The sequence below is a fragment of the Diaphorina citri genome, unplaced genomic scaffold, assembly GCF_000475195.1.
Source record: "Diaphorina citri unplaced genomic scaffold, Diaci psyllid genome assembly version 1.1 scaffold47, whole genome shotgun sequence".
NCBI classification, from domain to species: Eukaryota; Metazoa; Arthropoda; class Insecta; order Hemiptera; family Psyllidae; genus Diaphorina; species Diaphorina citri.
In genome coordinates, this window is record NW_007377484.1 from 168,647 (window position 1) to 181,324 (window position 12,678).

The following is a 12,678-nucleotide window of genomic DNA, read 5'->3' on the forward strand; positions in this document are numbered from 1 at the left end:
TCAATATAAGACATAGTCACCAAACCGTACAGGAGGACGTCTGTTTCGTACAGGACGAGCGGCTGGTGGCTGAATGGCTGGTGATTGAACTGGAGATCTGATTGGAGATTGAGGTTGAATGACTGGAGATCTGATTGGAGATTGAGGACATACTCGTATAGCAGTATAAAGATATCTCAATTTGAAATCGCGATTATACCTTTAAAGCTCTATCCAAGGCAGGCAAAGTGATCTATAATTTACAGCTTATAATAAACTACACTTGGCGGAACAAAAGGTATAATGCATGGTAGACGGAATATAATGTACTTTTGGAACCTTGCCATGCTTCAAAATTGTGCCAAAAATGATTATCGCAGGCAGATTTGTATTAAAAAGATATATGACGAAGGAAGTTAATTATAATTTTTATGGAACACATTGAACCCTTTAAAGAGCCATCTATTGTACATCTATTCTTTCAAAATGCCGGTTACCTCTTGTACAATTACTATAGGTAAATAGGTACCTAAAGTTATTTTCCCCTCTTGCTTGTTAATGCAAACCGTTGAAATAGTTGCAATTTTTTGCATGACAACAATTTCCCCCCCCCCATGAGCTGGCCCTTAAACGTATTAATATTTACCAATTTCAAATACATAAATTTGACCAATACATTAATTAGAGGATACTTACCAGGATTGGTTCCAATTAATGATTTATCTAATTGCCATTTGGGAATTTTGTAGTCCAGGGTTTGGTAAAATAGAAACATAAGAATACCGAAGAATATTGATAACACGATGTAGAATATGGTGTAGAACACGAGGATTTTAGCTGAAACAGACAAAGAAAACGAAACGAAAATTAGGCAAGAAATTTGAGAGAGATAAAAAATTCAAAATGTTTCTGTGCTTTTTCCAAGATCAAAAAGTTAAAGAATGATACGTTTCTACTAGGTAACATCATTTATTCTTCTCAATTTACTTGGTAATACTTTTCTGTTGTTAGTTTTAATGCGACCACAGCTCGTGGTTGCTACTTGCATACCACTAGCTACTCCATTGTCCTCACAAGGCTGCACGCTGCACCCCAAAATGCAAGCACAAAGTCGAAAAATCTTTTGCCTCCCCGCGCCAGGAATTCAACCCTGGACTTCCGGTGTGCAAGCCTAGTGAGGCACACTCGGCCACGGAAGTTCCTTTATTGCACCCTCTGGTATTATGTAGGTTCATATGATTTATGATTATACCGTCAGGTTCCTTGTCATGCAAGGTCTCCATTAACTTTATTATTTTTTACTCATGCATAGTACACGAAAACTACCAGGGAAAAACTTTCATTTGGATTTTACACACTCTTCGCTCCATATGAGTGCATAATAGAGTATGGTCTATACGTCATGTGAAAATTTAATCACCGGTGCCTCGCTTTGGGTAGCTAAATTGCTTTCTCTTGTTCCTATTGTAATAATAGTGCTTATACTCGAATAGAACTGAAAAGTCCCTTTACTTTCATCCTCAAATTGAATCGATGACGAAATTCCATACCTCAGCCCTCCTGATTATATTATCATTCGAGCATATCATTTATACAGGTGTAAATTTGACCTAGCTTTGTGATACAGCCTATAGAATTAGAATTACTTTATCAAACACATTACAGAATTACTTTATTTGTATTGTTGCATATCGGCCGGCTGGTCCCATTTTGCCAAAGATATGAAGAAAGACAAATGTTACTCAAAATATTTTATCTAGATTCTAGATTATTCTAGGTAATAAAGCATAGGTACCATAAGCTTGGATCATTTTAAGTCCCTTTTTAGCCATGCCCTAGTACCGTTTGTTCTGTCCTGTTTCCGTACCACTCACGTTTATCGAGTACCTTCATCTACTAACAGATGTCACACCGTTTTTTAATATCATTTTCATGTCATGGGAAATTATGAGGAAAAAATCCTACCCTCATCCCCCCAGCGTAGGATAAGGCGGTACCAAGCCATCCTTCGTCATGAATATAGCCGTACCGAAAACACGTACATACGCTTTTATGACTTTCAATAGAGGGGAAGCGAACAAAGATGGGAAGGACGGACAAGGAGAGAAATAAAAACCTCACCGAAGGGGGTTAAAAAAAGCAACTAGGTCAGGTTAAGGGGGTGGCAAATTGGGTGAGGTAATGACGTAACATGCACCGCTATTGATCGGGCCAGAGAGACGCCTCCCCTCTCCCCTTCTGTGCCCCCTTCCTCTTCCTCCTTTCTGTCTTTTCTGTTACTCTCTTTGTACGACCCCCTCCCTCTCTCTCCTTCCTCCCTCTGTTTCCACTTCTTTCACACACTCCTGTCTATCTTTCTTACTCCTTTGGTGCTTACCTCCTTCCTCTCGCTCTCTGCCTCTCTGTCTTTTGTTGTACTCTCTGTATCCTTCCCCTTCTCTGTCTCTATTTTTCACTCTTTTTTCTGCCTGCTCTCCTATTCCCCTAGATAAATTTCAAAGCCCCGAAGCAAGGATTTAAGAAGCTTTCTTTTTTATAGCGTACAACTTTTTACGCTACACGGAGATTAACTGCTTCTGCATGTTCTAAACTTAAGCCAAGCTTTACACCGTAGCTTTTTCCCTTTCAATTTTAAGCTTGACTTAAGCCGTCCTATCTGAGGAAAGGTAACTTTTCAGCTTTTGGGTGAGAGAACATGATTGTTCCATGAGGATTCTTGGTGTTGTTGTTTGAGCCTGTCAGATCTACATGATAGTGTATAACAGCAATAATAAGTCTCTCAAGTGACCTGTCAGGTCTACCTGATAGTGTATGGCAGTTATAATAAGTCTCTCAGGCGACCTGTCAGGTCTACCTGATAGTGAATGGCCGGCCCTATTCCCCCCCCCCTATAGATCTTCATCCCTTCTTCTTTCTTTTCTGGAGGAAAAAAATCCCCCTCACTCTCCCCCGGTCCCCTAGTTTTTCTGAAAATATTATCTTCTTTTCTCTCCATTTATACTTTCTTTGAATTTATTCACATAGGTACACAAAGGAATAGAGGGAAATGCATATATCATAGTTCCATTTATACGTCTATGTACTTTTCCTGAGCTATTTGTATATTTGTGTTTTCAATAGAACTTTCTCTCCAAGTTTGTTTACAAAAAGCTTTAGGTGGGTTCTTCAAAAAATTTCACGTCTGCAAACTGAAGTATGTAGTGAACTGTTAACAAATTAAATAGGATCTTGTACCACCTCTACATTTCTTCGTCTACATACATACATATTGAACATGATCGAAATTTACAATACAGCCGGACTGAATTACGAAGGTAATCTGAATCTGAAGACATTGGAGAAGATGTATGTACTTTTCGGATATTTTTCAGTACATCTTGGTGAACTGATTTTAAATTCTTTAGGTGCTGAAAGTCGAATGTACAACGGGCATTTTACCACAAAGGGTTCTCCCTTTTCTCATTTGAAATGTGATAGAAACTCATTAATTAGACTTACTTAATATGTAAGATTCATAGAAACTCAGATATCACTTATTTTAACCTTAATGTGTAAATATTACCCAGCCACTGCTCCCTCATAAATAAATTATCGGCATTACCACCACCGTCACCCGCCACTCTCGTACCGCACTTAGCTTTCCCCCTTTCTTCCCTTCTAAGTAGATAAATTTTCTTCCACTAATGGGTTTTGAGGTCCTCCCTTTCCACTCGCTTTCCATTGTCTTCACCTATTTCATCATCTGCATACTGTTCTATTCGGGACAAGATGATGGAAAAACTGAGGGAGGGAAGTACTTCAGATGAAATTTTATGGTGACTTTTTTTCCTTCGTTTTCTTCGTGCGCGTACCATTTTTTTTCTCTCTCGAAGCTATTCGATAATTCTGTTGTACTTTAACGTTGCCGGCATTTTAACCGCATTCCTTCGCTTGCTCTCATTCTTTTTCCCCAGTTCTTCGTTGTATGGATTGGTACGTGATGTACAAATATAGGAATCAGGAAGCTTGGGAATTCTATTCACCGTCCTCTTGAGAAGATATAGGAACAGTTCCTCTTTTACAACAGAAAAAGGCTGAAAATGGTGAAAGCCCACGCTCATTACCTTATTGAAAGCTGAAATTTTGCACTCAAGGTCCTTTTATGTTCTGCATGTTGGACAGTCAGAAAGGGTTCTGATTTTTTGACCGATAACAAAAAATTAGACATAAATGAAAATGAAGTTTCTTCGAGAGTTAATGCCTGTATGACCAAATAACCATGGATACATCTGAGAATGGTGAAGGGAACCTTTAGAGTTTATTCAGTGTTCCCCGGACTTGCAGGCATTAGAACAATGTTGGATCTGCTTTTAGAGCAAACAAAAAAGTTTTGTTCAACATCTGGATAAAAAATCTACATCTGGAGACATTACCTACATACATATTTTATGTAAATCAGACTGAGACATGCTAAATAATGAGAGAAGGCGCAAACATTTTTCAGCCGGCTTTTTGTAATTTGTCCTGCTATGATAGTGATTAATTTGCCACAACCCAGCCCATTGATAAAAACTGACATCCTGGCTCCATAATAACCTACTAATCTTCATAATGACCTAGGTACAGCTATAATCTATCTCGTAATTATCCACAGCTTAATATTATATCTGGGGTCTGTTCCTCCAGCTCTATTGTCTATTCCTCCATTCTATTGTGATGTAGTGCTTTATCCTGGAGCTTCGTTCTGAGTCTGGATTTTATCACATGGCTTGTTGTAATTTGTCCTGCTATGATAGTGATTAATTTGCCACAACCCAGCCCATTGATAAAAACTGACATCCTGACTCCATAATAACCTACTAATCTTCATAATGACCTAGGTACAGCTATAATCTATCTCATAATTATCCACAGCTTAATATCTGGGGTCTATTCCTCCAGCTCTATTGTCTATTCCTCCATTCTATTGTGATGTAGTGCTTTATCCTGGAGCTTCGTTCTGAGTCTGGATTTTATCACAGTATGATTGAGAGGATTCTTAAAATCTTTGAATTTACCACAGTAGCCACTTCATTTTGATAATAATATACATATACACATGAGATGAGAAGGCCATGTGTTTGCTATACAAACTACAAATCTAATGTGTTCGCTCCTTCCTTATGATTCAGTGGGGGGGAAGTGTTTTATAAATATTGAACGAAAGGAAGGTTTAGATTTTAGAGACTTCCTATATCACACAGCCATTGGAGTCAACACCATCAAATGTGGATAAAATGAGATGGAAAAAAGTCGACCACCATAATTCCACAAAATTCTCACACTAGGTTCGAACAAAAGGCACAGAAATAAGACACCCCCAAAGTAAAATAAAGAGCTAATGCTAAAAAGCCATCAGACCAATAATAATGCTGAAATACAATCAGGCACTAAGGAAATGCTGGTAACGTGGTAACAGGATAAGACGGCAAAAGTCTTCATAAATCCATTAGCTCATTTCAATAACATCTCTGAAGTGTTTTATAAATTTTGAACGAAAGGAAGGTTTAGATTTTAGAGACTTCCTATATCACACAGCCATTGGAGTCAACACCATCAAATGTGGATAAAATGAGATGCCTCAGACTCGAAGCAAACTCAAGATCTTGTATAGTAAGAAAAGTGACTTATCCGGTAACAAAAGATCAAAATTTAAGAAGATAGAAACATACGTTTGACCTCAAAGATCTCAAACGACCTTGAGATGTCCTTGGAAAGTGAAACTCAATATCCCATGTACTGCTGTCATCGAATGAATTATTTAAAATGAAAATTGGATTTACTTTTATTTTCCACAGAGAGATAAAAAAAAATCTGGTGTGAACATCACACGACTTTCTATTACATTAAACTTCTCAACTGTAAGTCGGACAGTTCTAAAAGTTTCACCAAAATGAGATGCCTCAGACTCGAAGCAAACTCAAGATCTTGTATAGTAAGAAAAGTGACTTATCCGGTAACAAAAGATCAAAATTTAAGAAGATAGAAACATACGTTTGACCTCAAAGATCTCAAACGACCTTGAGATGTCCTTGGAAAGTGAAACTCAATATCCCATGTACTGCTGTCATCGAATGAATTATTTAAAATGAAAATTGGATTTACTTTTATTTTCCACAGAGAGATAAAAAAAAGAGAGGGAGAAGAATTTCTTTAATATAATTTTCTCAAGGAGCCAAGTCGAATTGAATTCACGAGGGATTTCAAAAGTCTACTTTTGGCCATTCGGATATCATCCTGATACAGAGAATTTGAAATTTGTTTCTGGCACATCTGAAATGCCTCCAAAAGTACACCGAAATGAAAACACTGAAAACTTTTTATCGAGTCATGAATGAGCTGGTATATTGGACTTAACGAGTTGCCCATCCCGAGGTAACACCCTATCTGCGTCAGGCAATATTCTACAATTGGCTGATTAAATGGTGACGTAAAATTGGACACACATTGTGTGATTGACTAATTAAAAGTTAATTAACCTCCATTTCATTGGCCTTTAAAGCCAATGGTTTGGCCATCCTAGTTAGCTTGGTGTGTATCCGTATTCGCCTGGGGCGGATTTCTTCCTGCTCTTCTTCGCTTTTGCTTTTTGGGGACAAGACCTTAGCAGTTACAGTTCCCTTCTATCAAACCTCTTTAAAAGAAGAAGGAAAAGTCCAATGTTTGTGTCCAAAGCCACATTTATTTGGTCAGTCAAGTACTGGGTCAACATCAACACAACTTGCACCAGAAACTAACCCCTTTGGGACATTTCCAATAGGAGAGCTAATTGTATTCCAGTCATTTTAATGTCGGCTATTGAGCCATTGATTGCTCAATTTACTCTATGTAGTAAAGGCACGTGCTAAGACTCACGTCCCAAGGTCCCAGGGCAGAATATAAAGGGTAAAGGACAAATATAATCTCATTTGCACTTAAAATTGCTTCCCTTGTTTTACCTTCTCTTTCTTTTTTCAGTCCGTGTCTCTTCCGTTTCTCTCCCTTCTTGTCTATCTCGTCTATATTCGAATGTATTATTTATTTCTCTCTATCTCTCCTCCTTTCTCTTTAATCTCTTTTCTACCTTCTTTCCCTTTCTGTCTCTCCCGCATGTTAATCTCTGTTCTACCTTCTTTTCCATTCTGTCTCTCAACCCCCCCCCCCATGTTTATCCTTACAGTCCTATATCGCTTCTACCCATCAAACTCGTGTGGAAAATGAAAATTAAGATTGATTGTTCTAAAAATTGAAAACCCGCAGGGAAAATGCACAAGAGAACGGAGAATGGAAATTTCTAAACAGAACAAAAGAGACATGCCGAATTCAATTAAATTAGAAAATGAAAGGAGCCGAGAGAAAAGTAACTGAATAAAAGACAAAAAGGCAATAATAGAGAGCGAGAAAAAAAATTCCACCCCTAAAAAAAAGTCCTCGTAAAATTTATTGGCACAGGAATCGTTTTCGAACTAATAAAATCTAAATGGGGTACAACGAAAACTGTTGGTGTAATGGCATGTCCTCCGTGCTTGGATAGTTTGAATTTAAATAAAGGCGCCATTCAAAGCATGTTCTATTTCTACGCTTGGGTAGTTTAAAATTTAAATTGAAAGTACCATTCCATGTTTCAACGCCGAGCACAACTTGCTGTTCCTAGAAATTCGATTTCATATCAAACCTAAATCCATTTTCTTTTGTTAGTTATAGTAGATCCCTAATAAACGGAGTACATACGAGTAGAAACCTACTTTTTAGCTAAATCCCCTTTAGGGGTGAGCTATTCATTTCTGACGAAAGTCACAACTTGGGTCGGGGTTGTGTTTTTTTTTTTTTTTTTTTTTTTTTATTTAAAGTTAGAAATATTTTGGTGGTATGTTTATTTTTTTTTTTTTTTTTTTTTTTTTTTTTTTAATCTAAAGTTAGACAGAATTTGATGGATAGTATCGTAAAGCTAGGGCATAAGATGTCTTGTCCTAATGGTTGGATTAAGTTTCACAGGTTCCTTCAAATTTATGTCTTGAAAATATGTTTGTTCAAAAAAGCAAGCTTTTCAGGAAGTTTTTGCTTTTTTTTCTCCCCCTGATTAAAAAAGATCAATAATAAAGTTTTAGTTCGAAATAAACTTTCCTGCTCCAATAAATTAGTTTTTCACAGAACTATTTTGATAACTCCACCGCCACGAGTATGTAAGTTTTGAAGTTTTTGGAAAAACAAATGCCAGGTTGTAATAGAGGGGTAGGGGTTGTTCAGTGAAAATTGCTGACGGTACTGTATCTAGGTCACATCAGCATAGTGCCTTTACTGCTTCAAATCTAATCCTTTCAGTTATTGTCGAATTTCCAATTTAAATTTATGCTTTTATGTTAGAGCAGACTTTGTGAAGCAAAATTAACGTTTTCATTCACCGAGTTTTTCATTTGCTGGGGATCAAAAGTACGAACTTGTGAAGCTATTTTATTCCTAGAGTTATCAAATTTCCATTTAAAATTCCATCCCTAATATTATCATCCCATGATCGAATTACCTTTTCTATTGTTATCCAAATCGCGTGCTGATACCAAACTGACCTGACCTATACTCAATATTAATTTAATCCATATCCATTTCTTCCTAACATTAACTACACTGATGCTGTTGATCCTAAGATTCCTAAGCTGGTATATTTTTGTCCAATTAACAAGTTTTTACAGAAGTTTTAATTTTTAATTATAATAAAACCGTTTAGAAAAATGTAGTTCATGCGGCCCTCAGGGTCCTAAAAAAGGTAGTATTGTTGATATAGCTACGTAATAGTATGTACCTATTGTGGTTATGTATTGTGTTACTGTATGATGTTATGTATCTATAGAATCTAAACAACATAACCTCACTTTTGAATAATAAAAATCAGTTCACATTTTCCATTTTTCCAGACGACTTACAAAATGTCTTGTGCTTTCCTTTTCTTAATTATACTACTTTAGATAGCCAAGGAGTGGCTATAAACATGGTGTCAGGTGTTGTAAGAGGAAGGTGCTGAGTTTCTAGTGTCAATTTGTCAGAATGCCACAGACAGGAGTCAAGGCAGAGGCAGGAACTGGGCAGGGACATGTTCCATTGCCAGCATCCATGAGCCTGAAGTTGAAAGGTCAGACAGGAGCACAGCAGTATGAAGCTTGGAAAATCTTCAAGTTTCAGTTCGAGAACTACCTATTGGCAACCAAACAGGATGAATTGCCAGAGGAGAGGAAATGTGCTATCCTGCTGCACCTACTGGGTGTGGAAGTAGTTCAAATTTATCAGAGCTTCAATGTGACTGGGAACAGGACATTGGAAGGCGTGATGCAACTATTTGAGAGATATTTCAGTCCTCAAAAGAACATTTCTTTGGAGAGAAATGTGTTTCTCAGCAGGAGACAACGTCCAGGAGAAACATTGGAAGCATTCTTCACAGATTTGAAACTGTTGTCATCAACGTGTGAACTCTCTACACTGAGGGATTCCTTAGTGAAAGACATCTTTATTTTGGGTTTATCAGAAGATAACACCTACATTAGAGAACGACTTTTGGAGGAAGGTGACAAAAAGACACTAAATGAAATATTTGATTTGGCAAGGACCATTGAAATGTCAAAAGACAAGACCAAGATGGACAAAATGGTGTTTGGAGTGAACAAGCAGCAGAGGAAAAAACCAACGTCTGAGAAAAGTAAATCACAATGCAACAGATGTGGCTACAGGGTGGAACTTCCTCATGTGAATTGTCCAGCAGTAAAGGCTAGCTGTTACAAGTGTACGGGAAAAGGACACTTTTCCACAATGTGTAGGAGAAAGCTGGTAAAAAAGGTCAGCAAGAAAGAAGTTGATCAGGAAGAGGCTGCAGAGGGCCAAGAATTTTTTATTGGCTCAGTACATGCAAATCAGTCAAGTTGGACAGCAATGGCAGAAGTGAACAAAAAGTTAATAAATGTTTGTTTGGACACTGGGGCTGAAGCAAATTTGCTGAGTCACGAGGAGTTTAGATCTATCGGACTATCAGACAAGATAATCAAACCTACAAATTGTAGATTGTCCTCGTATGGAGGAACTTGTATTCCTACCAAAGGTCAGTGCATTTTATATTGTAAAATAAATAAATTATGTTTGCCTCTTAGATTTTTCATAACTGAAGGTTGTCAAAAAACCATTTTGGGTTTAGAAGCATGCAGTAAATTTAATTTAATAAAGAAAATTGGTTCTGTAAATGAAAGTCAGTTTGGTCCCTACCAAACATTAATCAACAGTTATGAAGATATCTTTGAGGGTTTAGGTTGTCTGCCAGGCAAATGTCATATCCATTTAAGGGATAATGCTAATCCTCATGTTGATCCACCTCGTAGAGTACCTTTTAAACTTATGGGTCCATACAAAGATGAGTTGGCTCGTATGGAGAAACTGAAAGTGATAGAAAAGGTGACTGAACCTACTATGTGGTTGAACTCTGTGGTGCTGGTTTCAAAGCCAGACAACAGTATTCGTGTGTGCCTTGATGCACGTCCCCTGAATCGGGAGATTCTACGGTCTAGATACCCATTACCAACTCTTGAGGAACTTAGGTCTAAAATGGCTGGTGCTACTGTATTTAGTAAATTAGATGCTAGTACAGCATTTTGGTCTATGGAGTTGGATGAGGAATCATCACATTTATGTACATTTGGTGACATTTCCAATAGGAGAGCTAATTGTATTCCAGTCATTTTAATGTCGGCTATTGAGCCATTGATTGCTCAATTTACTGTATGTAGTAAAGGCACGTGCTAAGACTCACGTCCCAAGGTCCCAGGGCAGAATATAAAGGGTAAAGGACAAATATGATAATCTCATTTGCACTTAAAATTGCTTTCCTTGTTCTACCTTCTCTTTCTTTTTTCAGTCCGTGTCTCTTCCGTTTCTCTCCCTTCTTGTCTATCTCGTCTATATTCGAATGCATTATTTATTTCTCTCTATCTCTCCTCCTTTCTCTTTAATCTCTTTTCTACCTTCTTTCCCTTTCTGTCTCTCCCACATGTTTATCTCTTTTCTACCTTCTTTCCCTTTCTGTCTCTCCCGCATGTTAATCTCTGTTCTACCTTCTTTTCCATTCTGTCTCTCAACCCCCCCCCCCCCCGTTTATTCCTTCAAGCCCTATTTGCAGCTTCTACCCATCAAATCTGCGTGTGGAAAATGAACCAATACAGATTGATGTTTTAAAACTGAAACCGCAGGGAAAATGCACAAGAAACCGGAAATGAAATTTGCTCAACAGAACAAACAGAGACACGCCGAATTCAATTAAATTTGAAAAAACCCGAGAGAAAAGTAACGAATAAAAGACAAAAGGCAAAATAGCGTAGACGCGAGAAAAAAATATTCCACCCTAAAAAAAAAAAGTCCCCGTAAAATTTATTGGCCACCAGAATCGTTTTAGCGAACTAATAAAATCTACAATGGGGTACAACGAAAACTGTAGTGTAATGGCATGTCCTCGTCTTGGATAGTTTGAATTTAAATAAAGGCCGGTCACCCATTCAAAGCATGGTTCTATATTTCTACTCTTGAAATAGCGTTTTAAAATTTAAATTGAAATTAATTCATGTTTCAACGCCGAGCAACAACTTGCTGTTCCTAAGAAATTCGATTTCATATCAAAGCCTAAAATCATTTTTTTTTTTTTTTTTTGTTAGTTATAGTAGGTCCCTAATAAACGGAGTATAGTAGAAACCTACTTTTTAGCTAAATCCCTTTTAGGGGTGGCTATTCATTTCTGACAAAAATCAAAATTTGGGTTGGGGTTTTTTTTTTTTTTTTTTTTTTTTTTTTTTTAATCTAAAGTTAGACAGAATTTGATGGATAGTATCGTAAAGCTAGGGCATAAGATGTCTTGTCCTAATGGTTGGATTAAGTTTCACAGGTTCCTTCAAATTTATGTCTTGAAAATATGTTTGTTCAAAAAAGCAAGCTTTTCAGGAAGTTTTTGCTTTTTTTTCTCCCCCTGATTAAAAAAGATCAATAATAAAGTTTTAGTTCGAAATAAACTTTCCTGCTCCAATAAATTAGTTTTTCACAGAACTATTTTGATAACTCCACCGCCACGAGTATGTAAGTTTTGAAGTTTTTGGAAAAACAAATGCCAGGTTGTAATAGAGGGGTAGGGGTTGTTCAGTGAAAATTGCTGACGGTACTGTATCTAGGTCACATCAGCATAGTGCCTTTACTGCTTCAAATCTAATCCTTTCAGTTATTGTCGAATTTCCAATTTAAATTTATGCTTTTATGTTAGAGCAGACTTTGTGAAGCAAAATTAACGTTTTCATTCACCGAGTTTTTCATTTGCTGGGGATCAAAAGTACGAACTTGTGAAGCTATTTTATTCCTAGAGTTATCAAATTTCCATTTAAAATTTAATCCCTAATATTATCATCCCATGATCGAATTACCTTTTCTATTGTTATCCAAATCGCGTGCTGATGCCAACCTGACCTACTCAACGTTAATTCATATCGTTCCAATATTAACAATAATGATGCTGCTGCTCCTAAGCTGGTATACTTTTGTCCAATTAACAAGTTTTTACAGAAGTTTTAATTTTTAATTAAAATAAAACCGTTTAGAAAAATGTAGTTCATGCGACCCTCAGGGTCCTAGTATTACCCGTATAATAGGTACGATCAACGAAACAGCTAGGGTTCAACTTTGTAGAATTTCTCT

At 37.1% G+C, this 12,678-nt stretch overlaps 2 protein-coding genes across 6 annotated transcripts in view; one reads left to right on the forward strand and one right to left on the reverse strand.

Annotated features, from left to right (window-relative positions):
• The window catches only part of LOC103515134 (sodium/potassium-transporting ATPase subunit beta-like), a 26,619-nt gene continuing 13,941 nt past the window's right edge, over positions 1–12,678 (reverse strand). Inside the window, exons 2-3 of the mRNA XM_008480060.3 lie at positions 676–816; positions 1–89 (exon numbers count right to left, since the gene is read on the reverse strand). Coding sequence (XP_008478282.1) covers positions 1–89; positions 676–816 — 230 coding nt within the window. The remainder of the gene's footprint in view (positions 90–675; positions 817–12,678) is intronic.
• LOC103515066 overlaps positions 8,714–12,678 on the forward strand; it is a 21,688-nt gene continuing 17,723 nt past the window's right edge. For all 5 annotated transcript variants that reach the window (XR_003393129.1, XR_003393132.1, XR_003393130.1 and 2 more), the window contains exon 1: positions 8,714–10,057. Coding sequence is in view for 2 of the 5 variants with exons in the window: in XM_026827821.1 (XP_026683622.1) it covers positions 9,016–10,057 (1,042 nt within the window). In the remaining 3 variants the exon portion in view is untranslated. The remainder of the gene's footprint in view (positions 10,058–12,678) is intronic.